Source organism: Bubalus kerabau, chromosome 7 (genome assembly GCF_029407905.1).
Source record: "Bubalus kerabau isolate K-KA32 ecotype Philippines breed swamp buffalo chromosome 7, PCC_UOA_SB_1v2, whole genome shotgun sequence".
In the NCBI taxonomy this organism is placed as follows: domain Eukaryota; kingdom Metazoa; phylum Chordata; class Mammalia; order Artiodactyla; family Bovidae; genus Bubalus; species Bubalus kerabau.
Genome location: NC_073630.1, coordinates 63,006,885 through 63,032,424, shown reverse-complemented (window position 1 = coordinate 63,032,424; position 25,540 = coordinate 63,006,885). Strand labels below are relative to the sequence as shown.

Below are 25,540 nucleotides of genomic sequence, written 5' to 3'. Positions count from 1 at the left end.
AATGCTTCTCAAAAGCAAAATGGTCAGAATATAAACACACATATATATACTTGAATGCATTATGTGTTTATGTAAATCACAGCCACAATTCCAAACATTTGGGGGAGCCAGCATGGGACATCTAATTTAGTACCAAGTTCCTCAAATATTTACATACCTTACCGCATACTTATTTGGATCACAAACTGCTACTTATTCATTCAGTCTGTACTGAAATACTAACACAACTAATTATTTGTTCTTTTAAGTCAGACACACACTCAGGAAACAGACCTGATCATCACAGAAGACTATTTGAGTATCAGTGACTTGTAGCAAATTGTCTGCCCAGATGGGATAAAACTACACATACATTTAACTATAATTTTTGAAGCCTTTACAACTAACAAATCACAAACCATTGAGAATTATAAAAATAATTTCCAACAGGGTATGCTTTCCCTAGACCTGTACTTTTACTGTTCTTTTTCTAAACATATATAAGACAAGAGAAAAAAGCAACTGCCTTTATTTTTATGTTTGGGGAAATAAATCTACCTGTAGAAAATAGGAAAAAAACAAACAAAAAAAAACCCAGTAAGAAGGCGATAGTGGGAAATGTACCAGAAAACAGATAATCACATTAAATGTAAATGAGGTAAATTTTTGAAATGAAAATCCATTATGGAGAACCTCTCATACCAAATATTGTAGTTTTCCATTTCCTGGACACTGGGGATGTTGAATTGCAGCTAGATGAGTATACCCTAAGGGGCTAATGTGCATAAAAGTCATAGGCAAGTTACAGCTGCCGCCAAGAGCAAAGCATACAATGCTTGATCCTTAGTAACTTCTGAGTTCTCTCTCTCATTTGTCAAACCACAGGACAATTAAATATACCCTGATAATACAGGCAAATAGTAAACTGGGTAGAGGTGTTTGATATTTAAAATAATGCAAATATTACTAACATTACCAAGCCACCCTCCACTAAACAAACAAACAAAAAATTAATTCTAAACAACGATGGAACAAAAACTGTCCACATTTTCACACAATTCCAACCTCACCTCAAAATATAAAGAAAAGTACATGGTTTTAGCTATTTAAAATAAATAAAGAAAATCTTGTTTCCTTTGGCATCTTTAGAAAGTAACTAAATTACAATTAAAGAAGGTGATTGTATAAAGAAATTTATACTTAGGCAAACAAAGGGGAAAAAACAGCAACTTGTGTTTAGTATGCAATAAAATCAACTACAAGAGTTTTACTACTGATTAGGAAAGTCTTACAAGTTTCTGGAAGAACCTTCACATCTTAACATTACAATATATTTAATAATGGTTCTTTTTATTGCTTCTAAGATTACTGAGAAGTCAAATGAAATTATGCTGAATTTACTGTTCAAAACTATTTTCCAAACACTTAACCATTATAATTTAGGATAAATAACACTTGAAGAAAGCAAACTTTTTATAATATGACTTTCCATATACAGCCTTACTTTAATTCATTCAGATTTCATTACATTTTTGTTATTTTTGCATTGGTCCTGAATAATAAGAACTGTGTTTCTATGTATAGAACTGCCTACATAAATCCATTTCACCCTTCATAAAATGTTCACATTAGTGTTAGAGCTTGCAAAACTAATAATTTTCAAACTTTGAACTTAGAGTGAAGTGTAACTTTAATACGTATAGAAAGTCTGACTATGTACAAGAGAAGGTAAAGTTTTCAATTCTCATATTATCAGAAACATCATAAAGAAAGCTAGATTTATAACACACTTCTATTCCTATGTGCATCTGAAGTATGTACAGTAAAACACCAACACAGCTTTCATGTGTTAATAGGGGGAAGTGCAAGCAATCTCTATAAAGCCAAAATCAGGCTAAAAACCCTGCAAACAGTTGATTTCATCCTTGCAAGTTCTCAAAGAAAAATTCCATCAGTTCAAAAATCGAAAGACGTTAAATTCACTGAAAAATTAAGCTGGGTTCTTTTCATTTAATCTGGGAATACTGCAACATCAAGTATTTACTGTTTTTACAAAAAAAAAAAAAAAAAAAAAAAGAAACAAAATTGGCAGCTCCATTTTTACAACATTATTTACTTATATAGGAAAGTTTTAAGAGTGGAGAATTGTGACAAAACATTCCAAATGGATGATCTAAAATGGAGCAAGGGATACTGTCCTTCAGCACATTTCCCCACCAAATATTAAGAAATTTAGTATTAGAATATTAGCTGTGTGTGGAAAGAGGGGAAAAACAGATATGTTGTCCTAGTCTGTTGACAAGGACAAAAAAGGCTCTGACTAGGTCACCATCTTCATTTCTGGATAAATCTCATATTGAAGAATTCTCAAATGCTTAAAATGGTGGTCTTTTCAGCTACCCATCCTAAGAAGTCAAGTACAAGCATGCAAGTAAATTCACAGGCACAGAGGATCCATGTTAAAAACAGTTAAGGTAGCTGTGATGCAACACCAACAATTTGAATGGCCCTGACACACTCAAAATATTATCTTAATTATTCAACGAAATCCTGAAGCAAACTCTTGCTAGTCTTGGTATACTGCTAAACACTAAAGTAGCATGTTTTTTCCATGGTTTTAGCTTAGCTCAAAAGAATTTTTACACTATTAAGTAAGAAAAAAATTAAAGTATTTCCCCTTTTTAAATTTACACAGACGTTTAATTAGCTTTATTTACAGAGCAGGGATTTTTTTCAGTCTCCAATGGTGCCTAGATAACATCATTAGGCAAGAATGCCAGTTTAAAAGAAATCTATGCAGAATCCTAAAAATAACAGATGTTGATGCTCCTCCAAGAAGGGGCAAGCTTGACTATATCAGCATCTCTCTTTATGTTTCAGTTACTCAGAAGCAATTCTGTTGCAGTCTCTACATCCCATGATTTTGAAGACAAGGCCACTATTACCGCATTCTGTAGAAAAGAAAAGGGGACAAAATAAAATCTCAAGGAAATATTTTTAAAATACTGTATCACTCACTGTCTTTATATTAAAAAAAACCACACCTTGTTTTTTCATTTTTCAGTTACCTTGCACTTGAAGTGCATTAAAAACTCTAAAACCAATGACTAGAGCTTCTTTGGTGGCTCAGAAGTAAAGAATCCGCCTGCCAATGCAGGAGACACAGGTTTGATTCCTGGTTGGGGAAGATCCCACATGCAGTGAAGCAACTGAGCCCATGTGCCACCGTTACTGAACCTGTGCTCTACAACCCAGGAGTCACGACAACATGTGCCGCAACAAGAGAAGCCATCACAGTAAAAGCCCACAGGCCACAACTAGATAGTAGCCCCAGCTCGCCGTAACCAGAGAAAAAGCCTGAGCGACACTGAAAACCCTGCACAGCCAAAAATAAATAAATAAAATTGTTTTTTAAAATAAAATAAAATCAATGACCGAACCAGCCAAAGTTAAAAAAAAAATCACTAGTTTTAATAACAAAGTTTGCTTATCAAAATTAGATTTAGAGTACCACTGAACCACTTTTGTCAGCCAAGGATTTGCAACAATAATTTAACAAACAGATAAAAATCAACATGCCTTTATGTACTTACCCTATCAAAGCCCATAGCACATAGGTTTTCTATTTTTTTGGTGTACTCTGGACTAGAAACTGGTGCTCCAGCATACACATGTGCCCAAAGTCGAGCTGTCTGTTTGAACATTTCAGGATTTTGTTTGTACTATATGGGAGAAAAATTGATTGATATGACAATGCAGTTATAGTATTCAAAATAGGAACTCATCTCTTAATTGCCTAAAAACCGGATTTTTCTAAATAAACGTAGATATTAGATTTTTCAAATGTGACTGATTCACTTTCCACAGCAAACAAACTATGTCACTGAAAAAAAGACTGTTTAACGTGAACCTGCAATTCACAAGTTGCACTGATGAAAGAAAAACAAAGATATATAATATTATCAACTTTAATTTCCAATTTCAACAAAGTAGTAGAAAACTAACACTAAATGGAGTTATTAGAGATGCCTCTAATCATCATGCAGTGGCAAACATTACACAGATAAACAGAATTACTAGCTTCTAAAATTAAGTGGACAGTAACTAATAAATGTGACCAATTTTTGTATTAATCACAGCTTGGGCTAGAATACAGAGAGTTGGCTGTTTTGTTAGAGTTCTATTACCGTAGTGATTTAAGGAAACTCCATGTGCAATCCTATCTTATAGCACATGTTTTGAGATGATTATGAACTCACGACAGAGCACTTTTTAAAATGTAAGATTCTTCATATGCATTGGAAGAGGTAAATTTATTCTCAAGTATTCTGAGACTACCATTACTTAATAAAGCAAATTATAAATTTAAAATATTAAATTCACTTTAATATTTCTTAAGATGTTTTATACACATTGAGTATTTCTATACATTAAAATAATAAATCTAGTTTCTACCATTATTAACAAGGAAATAAGTGAGACGACCCAACAGAGTCAAAAGAAAACTGAGTCCAATCTCAACCTCTGAGGCTCAGAACTCAACAGGCAATCAAAGCTGAGGCCCAAGCCATGCTTCGATCAAAACTGAAATCAATAGGACATATATAATATGTTAAACCATAATTCTAAGCACTCTATGGCAAATAATAATAGGACATATTAACAGGAATACACATAAAATAAGGAGTGAACAGTTTTTCAAAGGAAAGGAAGAAGTCTGTAAGAGGAAAAAGTTTTCTTAGGCAGGAAACATGACACACTGGGTGAAATGACATGTAGGAATGATAATCTTGAATAGCGTGAGTTTGAGGAACAGTAAGAATTTAGAACTGTGGTGTTGGAGAAGACTCTTAAGAGTCCCTTGGACTGCAGGGAGATCCAACTAGTCCATCCTAAAGGAGATCAGTCCTGGGTGTTCATTGGAAGGACTGATGCTAAAGCTGAAACTCCCAATACTTTGGCCACCTGATGCGAAGAGCTGACTCATTGGAAAAGACCCTGATGCTGGAAAAGATTGAGGGCAGGAGGAAAAGGGGACGACAGAGGATGAGATGGTTGGATGGCATCATTGACTTGATGGACATGGGTTTGGGTGGACTCTGGGAGTTAGTGATGGACAGGGAGGCCTGGCGTGCTGCTGTTCATGGGGTTGCAAAGAGTCAGACATGACTGAGTGACTGAACTGAACTGAAGAATTTAGGAGATAGTTCAAATCATGGAGGAACTTTTCAAACTAAATAATGTGGATTTACCAAGTAGGTGACAGTAGAAGTATTAATAGGTTTTAATAGTAAAATGAAATAGGATTTGAACTTTATAAAGCTAACTGCTATCAGCGTAGAAGGTAAAAAGAAGAGGCTGAGGTAGGAAATTCCATCAGAGCAGTCCAATGAGAATTTTTAAATATGTGAACTAAAGCAGTTAGAGAAGTATTATGACACACATATTGAGATATGAGAGAAAAGGAGACACAGAGAAGTACTCCATATCTGTGACTTGGATATATAAACAAGCTGTCTGTAGAAGGATGGACAGATTCACAGGGTTTAAGAGTCTGCCTTCAGTTATGGGAATGTTGCACTAAGGTACCCATGGGATATTCATATAGAGCTCTCTGGTTCCAAACAGGTTTTTGGGTTTAGGAGAAAGGTCAAGCCTGACTATTGTTATCAACATACAGGTGGCAACATCAGTGTGGATATGATCATCCAAATGAGAGTATAAAATGGAAAGTGAAAGAAAGGATGTAATAAGAACTGAGGAAGTATATTTAAAAGAGAGGAGAGGGAATTCCCTGGCAGACCAATAATTACAACTCCACACTTCCACTCAGGGGCAAGGGTTCCATTCCTGGTTGGGGAACTAAGATTTTAGAGGGTGGGCAACATGGCAAAAAAAAAAGCAGGGTGAGGGAGTAATGGTAGGAACTAAGAGGGAACAACCACAACTACAAAGATAGGAAGAGAAGTCAAGAGATGAAAAAAACTTCTGGGTTAAAAAAAAAAACCTTACAAGGCTCAATAAATCCTAATGGTTTAGAGTAGGAGCTGGCAAACTTTCTTATAATAATTATTCAGGCTTTCAGACCTTGTGGTCCCTGTCATAATTATTCAATTCTGCCACTTTCTGCTGTAAACAAATGGGGGTGTTCCAATAAAACATTATTTACAAAAACAGCCAGTCTGGTTGTAATTTGCTAACCTCTGCCTTGGAAATCAAAGATAAGAACTGAAAATATTTATTCCATTTGGCAACAACAAGGTCTTTGATAACCTTCATCATGCCACTTCAGTGCCACAGCTGGAGCTGATTAACAGTATCATCAGGGAAAGATCATTACTGAATTAAAAGACAAATGGACACACACATGAAGTAAAATGTTAAGCATAGAATCAAGACAGTAGGCAGATAAATGGGTGTTCACTATGTAATTCTTGAAAACGGCACAAGATATTAGAAAAAAGCAACTGACTGTACTGGGTTTATTTAATACACCCAATTAAACTACTATGTTAAAAAAATCACTAAATTAGGTTTTCACTATTTTATGTAATATAATAATCTCACAGCAAGAAAGGAAACCATTTCCAGATTTAGTTTCAATAGACACATGCTTATGTTCTAACACTGCAAACCACTAGATAAGGAAGTCTTTCAAAAGGAACTATCTTACCTGATTTGCTACTACTGCATCTTGTGGATCATCCGGTTCTGCAGCTGCCAGCAGAGCTTGTAATGACAACAATACTGTGCGCAGAGTCATTGCTGCTGCCCTAAAATTCAAAACAGGAAGATATCCCAGTTGAAAACAGTTTGCATGACAAAGTAGATGTTTTCTGAATAAATATGAAAACTGCTGCTGCTGCTGCCAAGTCGCTTCAGTCGTGTCCGACTCTATGCGACCCCATAGACGAAGCCCACCAGGCACCCCCTGGGATTCTCCAGGCAAGAACACTGGAGTGGGTTGCCATTTCTTTCTCCAATGCGTGAAAGTGAAAAGTGAAAGGGAAGTCACTCAGTCGTGTCCGACTCTTAGCGACCCCATGGACTATAGCCTACCGGGCTCCTCCATCCATGGGATTTTCCAGGCAAGACTACTGGAGTGGGGTGCCACTGCCTTCTCCAATATGAAAACTACTGGAGCTAAAAAAAGATTTTTATCTCAATCATATAATTAAGTCTTAGAAATTTATAATTATATATCTGCCTACCATACATATATATGGTATGGTAGGCTTAGCCTGACCCCAGGATTAAACCTGGGTCTCCTGCACTGCACGATACTTGATCATCTGAGCCACTAGGGAAGCCCAGGGATGTAAGAAGTACAAATATATATATATATTTTAAAACAAGTAAATCTTTCTGTTTCTTAAGATAACTCAAATTGCCTTAGCTCCTTCTGGTCAGCTTTATCTACTGACTTAACTTTCTATCCATTTCTTTAGACATAAACTGACAAAGTAACATGTGAAACTTCCTTTCTGTGTAAATCTAAGAACAAGATACCATCAAGGAAATATCCTTTACTTTCAAGAAAGTATAAAATTACTTGGAGAGCATTATGCTTAAGTGATGTCACACACAAAAAATATAACAACATTTAAATGTGTAATCTAAAAAAGAAAACAAACTAGTGACTATAACAAAAAAGTAAAAACTAGTGGTTAGCAGTGGGAGAGAGGAGAAGGGAGGGGCAATATAGGGGTAGGGATGTGTTAGTGTTAGTTACTCAGTTGTGTCTGACTCTTTGTGACCCCATAAACTGTAGCCCCTAAGCTCCTCTGTCCATGGAATTCTCTAGGCAAGAATACTGGAATTAGTAGCCATACCCTTCTTCAGGGTAGCTTCCTGACCCCAGGATTAAACCTGGGTCTCCTGCACTGCACGATACTTGATCATCTGAGCCACCAGGGAAGCCCAGGGATGTAAGAAGTACAAATTATTAAATATAAAATAAGCTGCATGGATATATTGTACAACAAATTCCACGGAGAGAGGAACCTGGCAGGCTAAAGTCCATGGGGTCACAAAGCGTTGGACACAACTAAGCACTCAACAGTAATATAGCCAATATTTTATAACTACAAATGGAATACAACCTTTAAAAGCTGAAAATCACTATACTGTACACCTGTAACTTAGCAACTACAATTAAAAATTTTTAATTAAGAATGAATGAAAATAAATCACTCCATAACATTCTGAAAAAAGAAAGCTTTTTGCTTAATATTCATGCTTCTAAATGTTTATAAAGCAAATATTTATCTAGAAAATGCTGCCTACCTAACCAGAAAGGATTCTAAGCATTTCTGTTAAAAAATTATTTGACCAGTTACTATAAAAATATTTATGAATACAATAGTGAAATAACATAATAGTGAACTATTTTAAATGTAGAAGATTATTAAACAACATGTCCATTTTCACCACACATTCAGTTCAGTTCAGTTGCTCAGTCGTGTCCGACTCTTTGCAACCCCATGAATTGCAGCACGCCAGCCCTCCCTGTCCATCACCAACTCCCGGAGTCTACCCAAACCCGTGTCCATCAAGTCGGTGATGCCATCCAGCCATCTCATCCTCTGTCGTCCCTTACTCCTCCTGCCCCGAATCCTTCCCAGCATTAGGGTCTTTTCCAATGAGTCAACTCTTCGCATGAGTTGGTCAAAGTATTGGAGTTTCAGCTTCAACATCAGTCCTTCCAACGAACACCCAGGACTGATCTCCTTTAGGATGGACTGGTTGGATCTTTCTGCAGTCCAAGGGACTCTCAAGAGTCTTCTCCAACACAATTCAAAAGCATCAATTTTTCTGTGCTCAGCTTTCTTCCCTGTCCAACTCTCACATCCATACATGTCTGGGAAAACCATAGCCTTGACTAGACCGACCTTTGTTGGCAAAGTAGTATCTCTGCTTTTAAATATGCTATCTAGGTTGGTCATAACTTTCCTTCCAAGGAGTAAGCATCTTTTAATTTCATGGCTGCAATCATCATCTGCAGTGATTTTGGAGCCCCCAAAAATAAAGTCTGACATAGATAATTCCAAACCAGTCTTTTTCAACTGGGTTCCCCATTTTAATAAGAGAAGAGAGATAATTAAGTATAGTCTCAATTTCCCTAAGAATGGTTATATAAACAGTACCATCTCATGCTTAGGAAAGTTAATTTATCAGCAGCAACAAATTTCTTGATGAAATGTGTCTCATACAGTTTCTACAAACAGTAGCCTCAGTATCACCTGGGAACTTGTAAGAAATGAAAATTCTTAGCCTCATCCCAGATCTACTGAATTAGAACCTCTTGGGTGGTTTAACAGATACTCCAAGTGATTCTGATGCAAGTTAATTTCTGAGAAATACTGCTACAGTGCATACAACTTAAAGCTAATTTAGAAAGGCTGTTCTAAACTAAAATAAAATCAGTGTCACAACATAGGTCTATATTTTATCTATTAGAAAAAAATTATAATACAAATAGTTTTTTTATCTAAATGCTGTTGGAAATGTCATTTATATTAAACTCCATAAAATGCAAACTAATCTATAGTGACAGCAGATAAGTGGTTGCTGGGCGATGGGGGAGCAGGAAGTGTGGAAGAAGCAATTACAAAGGAACCCACTAGAAAACTCTAGAGTATGTTGATTATGTCCACTATCTTGATTTGTGACAGCTTCATGGATGTATATGTGTCTAAACTTATCAAACTGTATATTTTTAATGTGTGTAATTTAAGGTCAATTAAACTTCAATAAAATTTTTAAAACTTGTGTTTTACATGAAAAGATGCTCAACATCACTCATTATCAGAGACATGCAAATCAAAACCACTATGAGGTACCATTTCACGCCAGAGTGGCTGCGATCCAAAAGTCTACAAGCAATAAATGCTGGAGAGGGTGTGGAGAAAAGGGAACCCCTTACACTGTTGGTGGGAATGCAAACTAGTACAGCCACTACAGAGAACAGTGTGGAGATTCCTTAAAAAACTGGAAATAGAACTGCCTTATGATCCAGCAATCCCACTGCTGGGCATACACAATGAGGAAACCAGAAGGGAAAGAGACACGTGTACCCCAATGTTCATCACAACACTGTTTATAATAGCCAGGACATGGAAGCAACCTAGATGTCCATCAGCAGATGAATGGATAAGAAAGCTATGGTACATATACACAATGGAGTATTACTCAGCCATTAAAAAGAATACATTTGAATCAGTTCTAATGAGGTGGATGAAACTGAAGCCTATTATACAGAGTGAAGTAAGCCAGAAAGAAAAACACCAATACAGTGTACTAACGCATATATATGGAATTTAGAAAGATGGTAACAATAACCCTGTATACAAGACAGCAAAAGAGACACTGATATATAGAACAGTCTTATGGACTCTGGGAGAGGGAGAAGGTGGGAAGATTTGGGAGAATGGCATTGAAACATGTATAATATCATGTATGAAACAAGTCACCAGTCCAGGTTCGATGCACAATACTGGATGCTTGGGGCTGGTGCACTGGACGACCCAGAGGGATGGTATGGGGAGGGAGGAGGGAGGAGGGTTCAGGATGGGGAACACATGTATACCTGTGGTGGATTCATTTCAATATTTGGCAAAACCAATACAATATTGTAAAGTTAAAAAAAAAAAAAAAAAAGTTGTGTTTTAAAAGCTCCCACCTTGCCTTGTATCCTACATAAAAATTAACACAGGGTGGGGACGGGAATAAATTAAAAAAAAAAAAATTAACACAGAGAACTATGCTCAATATCTTGTAATAACCTACAATGGAAAAGAATCAGAAAAAGAATATGTATGTACAACTGAATCACTTTACATGTGAAACTAACAACATGCTAACCATTCTTCAATGTTTGAAAAATCAGGAAAAAAAAAAAAGAGAAAAAAATGAGTTCAAAATGGATCAAAGTCCTAAAGCTAACACTAAAACTACTTTTGGCTGCTGTGCCTGGCTTGTGGGATCTTAATTGCCAACCAGGGATCAAACCCCACACTCTGTAGTAAAAAAACTGAGTTCTAACTAGTGGACTGCCAGGGAATTCCCAAGACTAAAACTTATTATAAAACTCTCAGAAGGTGAAACATAGGGTGAAAGCTCCATGACAGTGCAGCATGCCATCATTTCCAGCATATCAAAGGACAGGCAAAAGCACAGCTAACAAAATAAAAAATAGAAAAACTGGTCTACAACTATATCAAAATTAAGAACTCCTATGTAAAGAAAAAAAAGTTTTAAAATAAATCTTCCTATGCAGTGAGTATAATCAATAGTGAAAGGCAACTCACACAATGGGGAGAAAATATTTACAAAATCATACATCTGACAAGGGAATTATATACAGGAACTATATATACAACTATGTAAGAATTATATACATATAAGAACTCCTATAACTTGTTAACAACAAAAAAATAAACCTCACACAATACCTTATATCCATTTGGCTGGTTTACTATTAAAAAAACAGAAAATAACATTTGTTGGCGAGGATGTGGAGCAATTGGAATCCTGTACACTGTTGGTGGGAGTGCAAAGGGACAGTCTGTTCTGAAAACTGAAGGAAAATCTAGAGTTGTAACTGGATTTAATTAATAACAATCTCGATGAGAGAAGTTTTAAGTCTCCTCTGTATGCTTGAAAACTTTCATAATAAATGTTGGAAAGGTATTCATAAACCATTAAGAATTAATTGGTTTAAAAAGAAACTTAAACGCAAAGTTCTTAAAAGTTGAACACAAAATCAATGTAAACAACAATTTTTTCAAAATTAGTTGTAAAAAAATTAACATTAAAACAAAACTTATTCTTCTGGCCCTAAGTACGATAGAAACTATATACCCTCTTTGATGGTATAAAGATATGTGTACATTTTTTGACTGCTCTACATGAAATTTTGAATCTAAACTTGGTAATGTGAGAAAAATATACAACTAAAAATACAATCTTTAGTTTTCATTTATTTTTCTTTTCACAAATTACTGACTAAATTCATACTACTGATAACTTTGAGATTTTTAGCATATAATGTGTAACATTAGCATAAATCTATTAAAAACAAATCCTAACAGCCAAGCAAGAATATGAAATTTCAAAATGTGTTAGCTAATTTTAATCAGTGGATATAAGTGAGCTGAAACTCCAATACTTTGGTCACCTGATGCCTTAAAGAACTGATTCATTGCAAAAGACCAGATGCTGGGAAAGACTGAAGGCAGAAGTAGGGGACGACAGAGGATTTGATGGTTGAATGGCATCACTGACTCAATGGGCATGAGTTTGAGCAAGCTTCGGGAGTTGGTGATGGACAGGGAAGCCTGGTGTGCTGCAGTCCATGGGGTCGCAGAGAGTCAGACACACTGAGCAACTGAACTGATGACTGATGAGTGAGTACCTTATAAACTATCTTCAGTAAATTAACTTTGCTCAGATCTCAAACTTGAATAAGCACAGTTAATATGGCTAATTAAATATTCATTCATATGGACTGCTGCTACTACTGCTAAGTCGCTTCAGTCATGTCTGACTCTGTGTGACTCCCATAGACGGCAGCCCACCAGGCTCCCCCGTCCCAGGGATTCTCTAGGCAGAACACTGGAGTGGGTTGCCATTTCCTTCTCCTATGCATGAAAGTGAAAAGTGAAAGTGAAGTCGCTCAGTCGTGTCCGACTTGTTGTGACCCCATGGACTGCAGCCTACCAGGCTCCTCCATCCATGGGATTTTCCAGGCAAGAGTACTGGAGTGGGTTGCCATTGCCTTCTTCATCATATGGACTAGGTAGGGCCTTTAATATGTACAATAAAAAGCACTGAATTGTTTGTATTATAGACTAACTTGTCTGTCAAGGATCTTCCAGAAGACCATCAATAAATAAATCTATTTTCAGTCAAAACACTGAATGCTACCTAAAGAGCATCTACTTAAAGAGAATGGCAGCTTTTTTCTTATAATTTTTTGTTAAGGTATACTAAGAGTAAACTGCCTGACAGCTAGATGAATTTTTATATATGTATACATTCATAGCAATCACCATCTAGATTAAAATATAGAGTACTTCCGGCACTCAAAAAGCTTCCCTCTTGCCCCTCTTATTCACGAGCCTTACCTATCCCCACTGCTGTCATGGTTTCTATCACCCAAAATTAGTTTTGACTCATCTTGAATTTCATAAAATGAAATCTTAGAGTATGTACTTTGTTGTGTCTAGCTTTTGTCACTGAACATGTCTATGAGAATCATTCATGTTATTGTGTCAACATGAACATGACTTTTTTTTCTTACTGCTATGTAGTGTTTCAGAGTACAATTAATCCATTATATAGCCATTCTCTTGCTTATAGACATTTGGGTTACTTGCAGTTTGAATAAATCTGCTATGACTATTCTTGTACAAGTCTTCTGGTAGACATACGCACTCATTTCTCTCAGATTTCTCTTACATATAATACTGAGGAGTAGAACTGTTATGCCATATTGAAGGTATATGCTTTGGCAGGAACAGCTGGTTGAGTGGCTGAACCACATTATTACCAGTAATGCATCAGAACCATTTACAAGTGTGTAGTGGTATCAAGGGCTTCCTTGGTGGCTTAGTCCATCAAGAATCCACCTGCAATGCAGGAGATCGTCTGCAGCACAGGAAACCTGGGTTTGATCCCTGGGTCTGGAAGTTCCTCTGCAGAAGGAAATGGTAATTCACTCCAATGTTCTTGGCTGTAAAATCCCATGGACAGAGAAGCCAGGTGGGCTATAGTCCACTGGGTTCCAAAGAGTCAGATGTGACTTAGTGACTAAACCACCACCACTACAGTGGTATCTAACTATGATTTTAATTTGCACTTCCCCGATGACTAATGGTACTGAGCACAACTTATCAACCATTCAAATATTCTCTGCCTGTTCCTGTCTTTTGAAAGAGCAGTATCAATGAATGCTATTTTTACGTGTTGTCATTTTCTTCCCCAGGTAAACAGACACCTTTAGTCATAAGAGGTGTCAGGGGAAAAACATTAGAAAATAGTTTGCATGTAGGGTTATGTTATGAAGTAAAGAAATAAACCATACTAACATGTAAGTCATCAAATATTAAAGGTAAATCATCATCCACATGTACTAATAAAAGATTTAGACTAACAAACTGTTTTCCAACATAATGATTCCAAATTAGCCTAAATATTGACATTTACAAATACACTGAAGGTCTATTACCTCAACAAAGCTGGTGGGACAGGGGGAGGGCCAGTAAACCCATGGATATCCAATCTCACCTATTTTATCTAATGTCTCTGATACCTTTTATTATTTGAACAATACAGATATGAAAAAAGACCAAATTCAGCTATTTGACCTGTCTTAGAAAATGAGAATAGCTAATAATAGTGATCTGATACAAAAATTCAAGTTTTCTGTCTCTATATACACCGTAATCTTTCAACTATTTATAGGAAGATAATCAGAAATGGTAATACTGCTGGCTAACTCAGCAAAAAGAGAAGACAGTGAAAAATTTTAGTGTGGGGTTTTGTTTTCAGAGAGGCAGAGGTTTCATTCTGTCTGCTAAGAATAGCCTGACTGAAGTTAAAAGCAGAGGGACAGGCTACTGCCATCATCCAGGCAAGAGGCAATGCAACCTCGACCAGGGTAGTAGTAACAGACTACTAATAAAATGCTGTTGGTTTCAATAACAGGATTTGCAGATGGAGTATAAGGGTACCAAAGAAAGAAGCATCACGGTGAGGTCTGGCCTTAGCAACTCTAAGGATGTTGCTGCCAAAACTTAAGATGGAGCAGAAATAAGTTTTGGGTTGGGGAAATATTATCAACAGTTCAGTTTCAACATGTTTTAAGTTTGAGATGTCCATTACATAGTCAAGTATAGGTGCTATGGCTGGAGTTCAGAAAAGATAAATTTGTGAGTTGCTAGTATATAAACACTGAAGTTATGAAATCAGATGAGCTCACCAAGAAATTGAGTATAGATGGAAAGAAGCAGAGGTCATGACAGAGCCCTGAAGTATTATCATGTGCAAAAGCTCAGGAGATCAGGGAGGAACTAGTTAAGTCTGGGAGTGGGAAAAGGAAGGGGAAAACAGAAGAAATGATGTCCTGGCAACCAACTGAAAAAAATGACAGTGTCTCTAACACTGCAAATTTTCATTAATATCACTGAACAATAAGAGCTACAAGGGACCTTTGAGATGACTTTTAAAGATAAAAACATGGAGGCACAGAAATTCAACAAATTATAAAGTCACAAATCAAAAGAATCACAGAAAATAGTTAGGTCTATTCCATAATGTTCAATGTTTAAGAGTATGGAAACACAGATCAAGGAACTGGATCTCAAGCAATGATCTACTGAGGAAGAGGCTTTACTCAGATGTGCTATCAGAATGGAAAAACAAAACCAGCAACTCTTGTCTGTTCATCCAGTTTCTAAATATACCAACTGACCCATATGCTAAATGTTGTCATTCCTGTTCTATCTTATTCAGCTTCCATTCTTTCCCTTTGTTGACAAATCAAACACATAACTTGTTTTCTTCCACTCCAATGACTTTTTATCTCTTGTCTGAATTTTTCAATCTGTATTCCCAGGCTTTACTCTAAGAGAAATACATAAAACAACTCATTTAAGCTTCTCACTAGCCCTATGAAACAGATAGTAACCTACTTTTTTTTTTCAGATAAGGAAATAAAGGCATTAAGACCAGGTAATTTACTTAAGACCACACAAGCAAGTAAATGGCAAAGCCACAATTTTAACCTAATGGTTAAATACAATGCTGCTAAGAAATCAGACAAAATATGTGAAAGCACTGTACAAATGAAGACACCGCCTATAAAGGTGGTACCTCATAGAATCTTAGAGCCTCAATCGTGTTCAATTAGCACAACTTCTAACATTTTGGTGCCTACACTCCACCCAAGTCAGAGCTGATTACTTCAGTACTTCCATTTTGTCTCTCATAAAAATCTTCCAAAGATAGCAAAAAATTAAAATTACCAAAACAACAAATAAAATCCAAGACTTTTCAAGATGTCAAGTTAGCATCTGACATTTCCTAATAAATCACTATTTAAATACAGATTCCAATTTCAATTATAACATATTTTCTCTAATGTACTTGAGAGATTTCATCAAGTTTTAAAATTACTTCCCAAATAAGAGAAAATATAATATACTTATGCTTTGAGGCCAAGTACATATTTAACATGCTAACAGACTTAGAATCATATGAGGCTTGAACATGAATTCAAAATCTCTTACCATTGATCTTTCAGGATATCCAAACAAATAGCCCCTGTGACGGAACTAATATTAGGATGCCATATTTTAGTGATAAACCGGACCTAGAATATAAAGCACATTTGAGTTTTTAAGTAACAGGAAAAAAAAACCAACCATATAATTTAAGTAAAACTTCAAAAAAAAGAAATCCTCAAGTTGTTTTTTTGTTTTTTTTTTTTTAAAAAGCCCATACTTAACATTACATCATTTTGCCTAGGTCAAGGGATGGGTGTAGAAGACAAAGCATTCAGTAAGTTGAATGCTGTCAATGACGTACATTCTTTTTAATAAATGCTCAAAGAAAGCCACCAATTAACTATAACTAAGGTGTTTATAACTTACCTAGCATAGTGTTAGATGTTAAGAGAAATTTAACATGAATTAAGATCTATTTAGGTAGTACATAAAGTCAATATAGATAGCAAATGATGATTTTTTAGTGTGACAAAGGGTGTAGAATAGGTTTGAAGGAAAAAGCAAAATCAATACATGAAAACAGATGTAGTAAGTGATGGCAAGATTGCTTCTGATTTTTCTGTAGTATTTTTTTCTCAAATACTTTAGAAAAATGTAATACTTAAAAGTCTACTATTATTTCCCAGGCACTGAGGCTTAAAGTCTAAGAAATTTATTCAATATCAAATAACTAGTTAGCAATAGAAAATACAAACTCACACAATCTAATCTCAGATTCTAAATGTACCTGTTTGTCTTAGCATGAAAGAGCAAGAAATCAACAAGTGAAAATGCTAACTCTGAAATGAAATGAAGTTCATCAGCTCTAACTTATGAGCTTCAGGAGGAGGAATACAAGACGAAGGAGGGTTTTATCTGACATGTATACGATAGTCACCTAAGTCAAAATTCTTTAACACTTAATAGACTACTACAAGCCAAACTCAAAGTACCTTACAACAATTAATTCATCAATGTATGTTCCAAATCTAAGCTATAAATGGAAAGTAGCTAAAATATTTATGCTTCTGCTTCTCGTGATTTGTCTATGCTGCTGCTGCTAAATCACTTCAGTTGTGTCCGACTCTGTGCGACCCCATAGAGAGCAGCCCACCAGGTTCCTCTGTCCCTGGGATTCTCCAGGCATGAATACTGGAGTGGGTTGCCATTTCCTTCTCCAATGCATGTTTGCATGCTAACTCGCTTCAATCGTGTCTGACTCTGTGCGACCCCATGGACAGCAGCCCACCAGGCTCCTCTGTCCACAGGATTCTCCAGGCAAGAATACTGGAGTGGGCTGCCATTTCCTTCTCCTTGTCTATGCTATCTGTCCCTAATTCCCCACAAACTCACTAACATATGTACAATCTGAAAAAGCCCTTTAAGTCACCAATGACTTCAAAATACCTAAAACTAATGGAGACTTTCCACTCTAGTTCTTTTATAATTCTTAAAAAATTACACTTACTGCTTTCACTGATACCTACTTTTTCCATCCACAGAACGCCATTTCCTTAAAGGAGACTATCATTATGCTCCTGGCTTACGCAACAGTTTACTGACTTTACTGTTTTCAGTTTTGTTCCCTCTAATCCATTTTCTACAATGAAACCAGAGAGCTCTTTAAAACAAACCAGATTCATGACACTACTCACTTAAGGCCCCTTAAGGACTTCTCATTTCCTTTATGTAAGCCCACACTCTTAAACTGGTTCTAGCCTACCTCTCAAACCTCACTATCATCCCACATTCAAAGTAAGTTCTCAATAAGTCCTATTTGCCTGAGGGCCTTCACACATTTCTTCCAATAACACACCTTAATATCTTCTTCTGGCTAACTCATACTGATTCTCCAAGTTTCAACTTCCATAACCACTCTCCCTGACCTGATTGATCCCATAGCACCCTGCACTTACCTATTTCACAGTACTGATCACACTTCTATAATCTCTCCCACATTTGCCTAGTCTTCCCTAAAATGCATGGTGTCTATTTGCTTAGCAGAGCACTCCAAGCATCTGAAGTGCCTCACACTGAACAAATATACAATTAACATTACGACAAACTTGTTATTAAAAGGCTAAACATTATCCTTCTCAAGTATAGTGAAGATCAAATAAGACAGGCATATAGGGCTCATGTACTAAAAACATTTCTTGGTAACAGATATAACCATGATATTCACATCACAATTTTTACCATTTGAGTTCAAAGCTTTATAATGATGAGATAACAATAAGCCACAATTTCAGTGACACAAGGACAGCAAAGTATTTTGACTTTAAATATTTTCAACAAGATTAGAAAAAAACAGAAAATTTCTGCTCCTTTTTGGCCACACCCACAAGGCATGCAGGATCTTAGTTCCCCTGCTACTGCTGCTGCTAAGTCGCTTCAGTCGTGTCCGACTCTGTGCAACCCCATAGACGGCAGCCCGCCAGGCTCCCCGTCCCTGGGATTCTCCAGGCAAGAACACTGGAGTGGGTTGCCATTTCCTTCTCCAATGCATGAAAGTGAAAAGTGAAAGTGAAGTCGCTCAGTCGTACCCAACTCTTAGCGACCCCATGGACTGCAGCCTACCAGGCTCCTCCGTCCATGGGTTTTCCAGGCAAGAGTACTGGAGTGGGGTGCCACTGCCTTCTCCATTAGTTCCCCTACCAGGGAAAAAACCTGTGCCCCATGCAGTGGGAGCTCGAAGTCCTAAGCACTGGACCATAAGGGAAGTCCCAAGGAAAACAGAATTTTAAAAATCTACTACTGAAGATGTCAAAAGGTTTATGATTTAGGCTGATGATCTAAGGATGTGTGGATTGTATATTGCTTTTTAAAGAATCTTCAGTACATGATTCTCAGTAGACTCTACATGAAAACTAATATGCATATTATTATTAAACTTTATTTCTTTGTAGTACAATCTACAATTAGGAACAAGTAACTCTGAATTTGGAGATAATAATAAAGAGAATAATTTTCAAAGTCACTCCATTATCTACTAGTACAGATATAACTGTCCTGTAAGTAGTTCTTTGTGTGGTCTTCCACAGCTTTGTTTTTTTTTTTTTAATTGGAGGATAATTGCTTTACTATGCTGTGTTGATTTCTGCTATACAACAACGTGAATCAGCCATAAGTATACACATAACCTCTCCCTCTTGACTCACCCTCCCTCCCACCCCACCCCACCCCTCTAGGTCTTTACAGAGCACCAGGCAGAGCTCCCTGTGTCTGCAGCCAGAAACTTAAAAGACTCTTGTTCCTTGGAAGAAAAGCTATGGCAAACCTAGACAGCGTATTAAAAGACAAAGACACTATTTTTCCGACAAAGATCCGTATAATCAAAGCTATGGCTTTTCCAGTAGTCATGTAGGAACGTGAGAGTTGGACCATGTGCTGAAGGCTAAGCGCTGAAGAACTGATTGATTGATTTGAATTGTGGTGCTAGAGAAGACTTTCAAAAGTGCCATGGACAGCAAGGAGATCAAATGAGTCAATCCTAAAGGAAATTAGTCCTGAATATTCATTGAAAGAACTGATGCTGAAGCTCCAATACTTAGGCCACCTGATGCAAAGAGCCTGATGCTGGGAAAGATTGAGGGCAGGCGGAGAAGAGGGCGACAGAGGATGAGATGGTTGGATGGCATCACCAACTCAATGGACATAAGTTTGAGTGAACTTCAGGAAACAGTGAAGGACAGGGAAGCGTGACAGGGTACAGTCCATGGGGCTGCAAAGAGTCTGACATGACTGAGTGACTGAACAACAACAAAAACAAATAGTACTAAAATACTTACACAAATAACAAGTCAAGCTTCCTTATTTTCACAAATGAAACCAATAATAGCACCATCTGGGTAACTTGACAACAATCATTAATTTTGAGGCGCTCTTAAAGAATTTAGAAACAAAAATCTTAATACCATGTACATAGTACTCTTGCCTGGAGAGCCCCGTGGACGGAGGAGCCTGGTAGGCTGCAGTCCATGGGGTCGCTAGGAGTCTGACAGGACTGAGCGACTTCACTTTCACTTTTCACTTTCATGCACTGGAGAAGGAAATGGCAACCCACTCCAGTGTTCTTGCCTGGAGAATCCCAGGGACGGGGGAGCCTGGTGGGCTGCCGTCTACGGGGTCGCACAGAGTCGGACACGACTGAACTGACTTAGCAGCAGCAGCAATGTGACCAGACTGAAGTAAAGGAAGGGGACTATTCGTCATTCTCTATATTAGTGTACCATCATAAGTAATCTTATCTCCTCCTACAGGATGTATCCTATTATTTTTACACTCTTTAATTCAACAAAAATTTCACCTTCTACCTCATGGTAGATATGAACTCTATTTCCATCAGGAATTTCCAGTTTCAAGCTTGGAACTCATGGAAGTTACAATATTAAACCTGCTTTAACTAACTTGTACAAAAGAAAATGCTATTTTAAATGTGCATATGCAGAAAAGAAGACTCACTAAAGGTTATTACATTTGGTATTTATACTCAATTTCACATATAAGAGTATATTTGTAACACCAAGGAAAAACAAGAAAATTCACAATCTAATCTCCAACTATCAGCTGGACAAATCACTGAGCTAGTTTTACTAATTTAATGAGTTTTTCATTAATAGAGTATATATTACAATTTACTTTTAGGTATGCATTGAATCAAATTCCTTCTACACTATATTCAGCTGACTCAAAGATTTATCTTCTCTGTCCAGAAGTAAACCTTCTGCTCTTGAGGTCAATAGTTTATTGCAAAAAAAAAAATGAGCAGAAAATTCTCTGTGACCATGTTAAAATAAATCAATGTAAGCTTTCAATGTGGTGCAATTTTAGCTGCACAGCATTGAGAATTTAACAGTTAAACTTCAATACTTTAACCTCATAAAGTTTAAAATTAAATCTAAGGGGCTTGCTTGGTGGTGCAGAGGATAAGAATCTACCTACTAATGCAGTGGACACAGGCCCAGGAAGATTCCACATGCCTGGAGCAAATAAGCCCACAAGCAGCAGCTACCAAGTGCCACATGCTAAACCCACTGAGCTTGTGAGCCACAACTACTGAAGACTGAGCGCCACAAGAGACGCCACCACAGTGAGAAGCCCCCCTCACCAACTAGAGAAAGGCCTTGCAAAGCAACAAAGACCCAGCACAACCAAAAATAAATTACTTTTTAAAAAAAAGACTTCTGGAGAACAGTTTGGCAAGCATCCAAGACACATAAGATGATTATTAAAAAAAAAAATGAAACCTGAGGCTACATATTAAACATATGTGAACATAATCATGCAAGAAATTTACACAATTATTCCCCACTCTTTCCATTATATTTACCAAACAGTAAAAATTCAAATTTAATATAGGAAATATCCAAAACATATTTATCAAACATTAATTAGCATTTACTGCAAAAGCTTAATACCATAAATTAGAGGAGGACCATATTTAAAATGATACTAAATTCCAGCTACAACTAACTGGTTGAAGCCAAAGGAAAGCAAATTTGGGCTGACTGAGGAAGACTTTTCTAAATCTTGACACTACCTCAATATGGAATGACTGGAATTAAGACATAGTGGCCTGAAAAGCAACATGAACTATGAACAGTAGCAAAAATATCAGACAGACCTCAGTTGTTATGTTTTTAGTCTATTTTTCTAATTTTTCTAAAACTGGTGGAAAGAGGAAGGGTTAAAATAGTGATTTTAAAGATTAAATGAAATAATGTATCAAGTGCCTAAAACAGAGCTAGGACTATGACATCACTCTGGATTTATATTTATACACTATATATGGACATCACCAGAGGGTCAATACCAAAATCAGATTGATTATATTCTTTGCAGTCAAAGATGGAGAAGCTCTACACAGTTAGCAAAAACAATCCCTGGAGCTGAATGTGGCTCAGATCATGAGCTCCTTTATTGCGAAATTCAGATTTAAACTGAAGAACATAGGGAAGCCACCAGGCCATTAAGGTATGATCTAAATCAAATCTCTTATGATTACACACTGGAAGTGACAAATAGATTCCAGGAATTAGATCTGTAGACAGAGGGCCTGAAGAACTATGGACAGAAGTTTGTAATACTGCTCAGGAGGCAGTGATTAAAACCATCCCAAAGAAAAAGAAAGGCAAGAAAACAAAACAGTTGTCTGAGGAGGCCTTACAAATAGCTGAGAAGAGAAGAGAAGTGAAAGGCAAAGGAGAAAGAGAAAGACATATTCAACTGAATGCAGAGTTTCAGAGAATGGCAAAAAGAGATTCTTAACAGAACAATGCAAAGAAATATATGAAACAACAGAATGGGAAAGACTAGAGATCCCTTCAAGAAAATCAGCGATTCCAAGAACGTTTCATGCAAATATAGGCACAATAATAAAGGACAAAAACGACAAGGACCTAACAAGCAGAAGAGATTAAAAAAAGGTGGCAAGAATACACAGAACTACACAAAAAAGGTCTTAATGACCTAGATAAACACTATGGTGTGGTCACTCACCTATAGCCAGACATCCTGGAGTGTGAAGTCAATTGGGCCTTAGGAAGCATTACTACGAACAAAGCTAGCGGAGGTAATGAAATTCCAGCTGAACTACTTCAAATGTGAAAAGATGATGCTATTAAAGTGCCACACTCAATATACCAGCAAATTTGGAAAACTCAGCAATGGCCACAGGACTGGAAAAGATCAATTTTCATTCCAATCCCAAAGAAAGGCAATGCCAAAGAATGTTCAAACTACTGTACAACTAGACTCCTTTCACATGCTAGCAAGGTAATTCTCAAAATCCTTCAAGCTAGGCTTCAGCAGTACATGAACCGAAAACTTCCAGATGCACAAGCTGGATTTAGAAAAGGCAAAGTAACTGGAGATCAAATTCCCAGCATCTGTTGGATCACAGAGAAAGGGAATTCCAGGAAAACACCTATCTCTGCTTAACTGACTATGCCAAAGCCTTTGACTTTGTGGATCACAACAAACTATGGAAAATTCTTAAAGACATGGGAATATCAGACCACATTACCTGCCTCCCGAGAAACCTGTATGCAGCTCAAGCAGCAGCAGAACCGGACATGGAACAATGGACTGGTTCAAAACTGGGAAAGGAGTTTGTCAAGGCTTTAGATTGCCACCCTGCTTATTTAACTTTCATGCAAAGCGCATCATGCAAAATGCCAGACTGGATGAATCAAGCTGGAATTAAGACTGCCAGGAGAAATATCAACAACCTCAGATATGCAGATAATTCAACTCTACTGGCAGAAAGCAAAAAGGAACTAAATAGCGTCTTTATGAGGGTGAAAGAGGAGAGTGAGAAAGCTGGCTTAAAACTCAGCATTCAAAAAACTAAGATCATGGCATCTGGTCCCATCATTTAATGTAAACAGATGTGGAAAAGGGGGAAATAGTGGCAGATTTTATCTTTGTGAGCTCCAAAATCACTGCAGATGTTGACTGCAGCCATGAAATTAAAAGATTCTTGCTCCCTGGAAGAAAAGCTAGGACAAGCCTAGACAGCATATCAAAAGCAGAGACAATACTTTGGTATATAAAGGTCCATATCCATATAGTCAAAGCTATGGTTTTTCCAGTAATCATGCACGGATGTGAAGAGTTGGACCATAAAGAAGGCTGAGTGCTGAAGAATCAATGTTTTTGAATTGTGGTGCTGGAGAAGACTCTTCAGAGTCCCCTGGACAGCACAGAGAAACCCATTAATCCTAAAGGAAACCCAACACTGAATATGCATCAAAAGGACTGATGCTGAAGCTGAAGCTCTAATATTTGGTCACCTGATGCAAAGAACTGACTCATGGAAAAGACCCTGACACTCAGAAAGATTGAGGGCAGGAGAAGAGAAGAGCAGAGGATGAGATGGTTGGATGGCATCATCAACTCAATTGACTTGAGTCTGAGCAAACTCCAAACTCCAGGAGATAGTGAAGGACAGGGAAGCCTGGAATGCTGCAGTCCATGGGGTTGCAAAGAGTCAGACACGACTTAGTGACTGAATGAAAACAACAGAGGGAAATAAACACTTATTGAGACAATAATCCATCCTCATTTAAAACGCACAACTTCTTGGTGGTAAGTATATTCAGAGTTGTGCAACCGCAACCAAAATATAATTTTTGACCATTTCAACACCTCAAAAAGAACTATGTAATCACCAGGAGTCACTCCCCATTCCTTCATACTCCTCCAGCCATAAGCAACCAACAAATTACCTTTTTTCTCTATGATTTCCCTCTTCTAATGTTCATGTAAATGACATTATACAATGTGTGGCTTTTTATGCCTGGCTTTTTCATTTAGGATGATGTTTTCAAAGTTCATCTATCTTATAGCACATATCAGCACATTCATCATTATAAACAAATGTGGTAAATACACCACATTTAATTTTTCCATTAAGTTGATGGACATTAGAGAGCTTCCACTTTTGGCAGTTATGAATTAGTGCTGGTATGAACACTTGTGTACAAGTTGTTGTATGAGCACATTTTCTTCTATTGAGTAGATATCTAGAACTGCTATGTGTTGTATGAAAGGAACGGTTAGCACTCCACTTGATAAAGACAGAAGAGGCTCTAGAGCCTGACAACATGTATATGGTTAAGGCACTGCCACCTACTTCACTGTATCTAACCATCATGTTTTTTGGTAAAAAAATAATGCTGGCTAATATTTACAACACGCTGTTCAAAGTACTGTATTTTACTGAACCACGGGTACCATCAAGTACTCAATACACCATTATTTTATATACCATGAGAAAGAAAAAAACTGGGCCAATTAAATTATCTCATCCACTAAAAGATATACCCTGATTTGAGAAATATTAAAAATGTGAAAAAAAGTTTCATAGCATAATTGAAATACTATTTTTCAAATGGACTACTCCATTGAAAGGATTTTACAAATGAGGAAACACCTTAGACAACTTGCCTAAGATCAAAAAGTCTGTCAAATGCTGTAAGATCTGAACTATGGGTGATTATTCTTATTCTTGGTAGAGCCACAATCACTGTTTCCGAGATTCGGCCCTTACTCCTTCCGCATTAGGATCAAGGAAGTAGAGCACGGTGGGCCTTACAAATCTAGTTTCTATTTGACTTCTAACCCTCAGTTCCCTCATTCATTAAGACTGTCTTAGGAAGGCATATACAATTCTTAGCACAATGCAAGTGACATCTTAATAGTAAAAATACAGTGTATTGTCACAGCAGTCTCTCTTGAGATCTTTTCTTCCCTCGTTTCCATTAAAAAAATTATTGCTTGGCTTGGAG

General features: G+C 37.0%; 1 protein-coding gene and 1 non-coding gene across 4 annotated transcripts in view; one reads left to right on the top strand and one right to left on the bottom strand.

Moving 5' to 3' along the window:
- Positions 1–1,651: 1,651 nt before the first annotated feature.
- Positions 1,652–25,540, bottom strand: part of UBE2K (ubiquitin conjugating enzyme E2 K) — a 76,066-nt gene continuing 52,177 nt past the window's right edge. For all 3 annotated transcript variants that reach the window (XM_055588331.1, XM_055588330.1, XM_055588329.1), the window contains exons 4-7: positions 16,272–16,354; positions 6,653–6,752; positions 3,573–3,701; positions 1,652–2,930 (exon numbers count right to left, since the gene is read on the bottom strand). In XM_055588331.1, coding sequence (XP_055444306.1) covers positions 2,856–2,930; positions 3,573–3,701; positions 6,653–6,752; positions 16,272–16,354 — 387 coding nt within the window. In that variant the 3' untranslated portion in view covers positions 1,652–2,855. The remainder of the gene's footprint in view (positions 2,931–3,572; positions 3,702–6,652; positions 6,753–16,271; positions 16,355–25,540) is intronic.
- On the top strand, positions 24,789–24,911 carry LOC129658221 (U6atac minor spliceosomal RNA). Its single transcript, XR_008717320.1, has one exon. It is a non-coding gene; the product is annotated as a U6atac minor spliceosomal RNA (small nuclear RNA).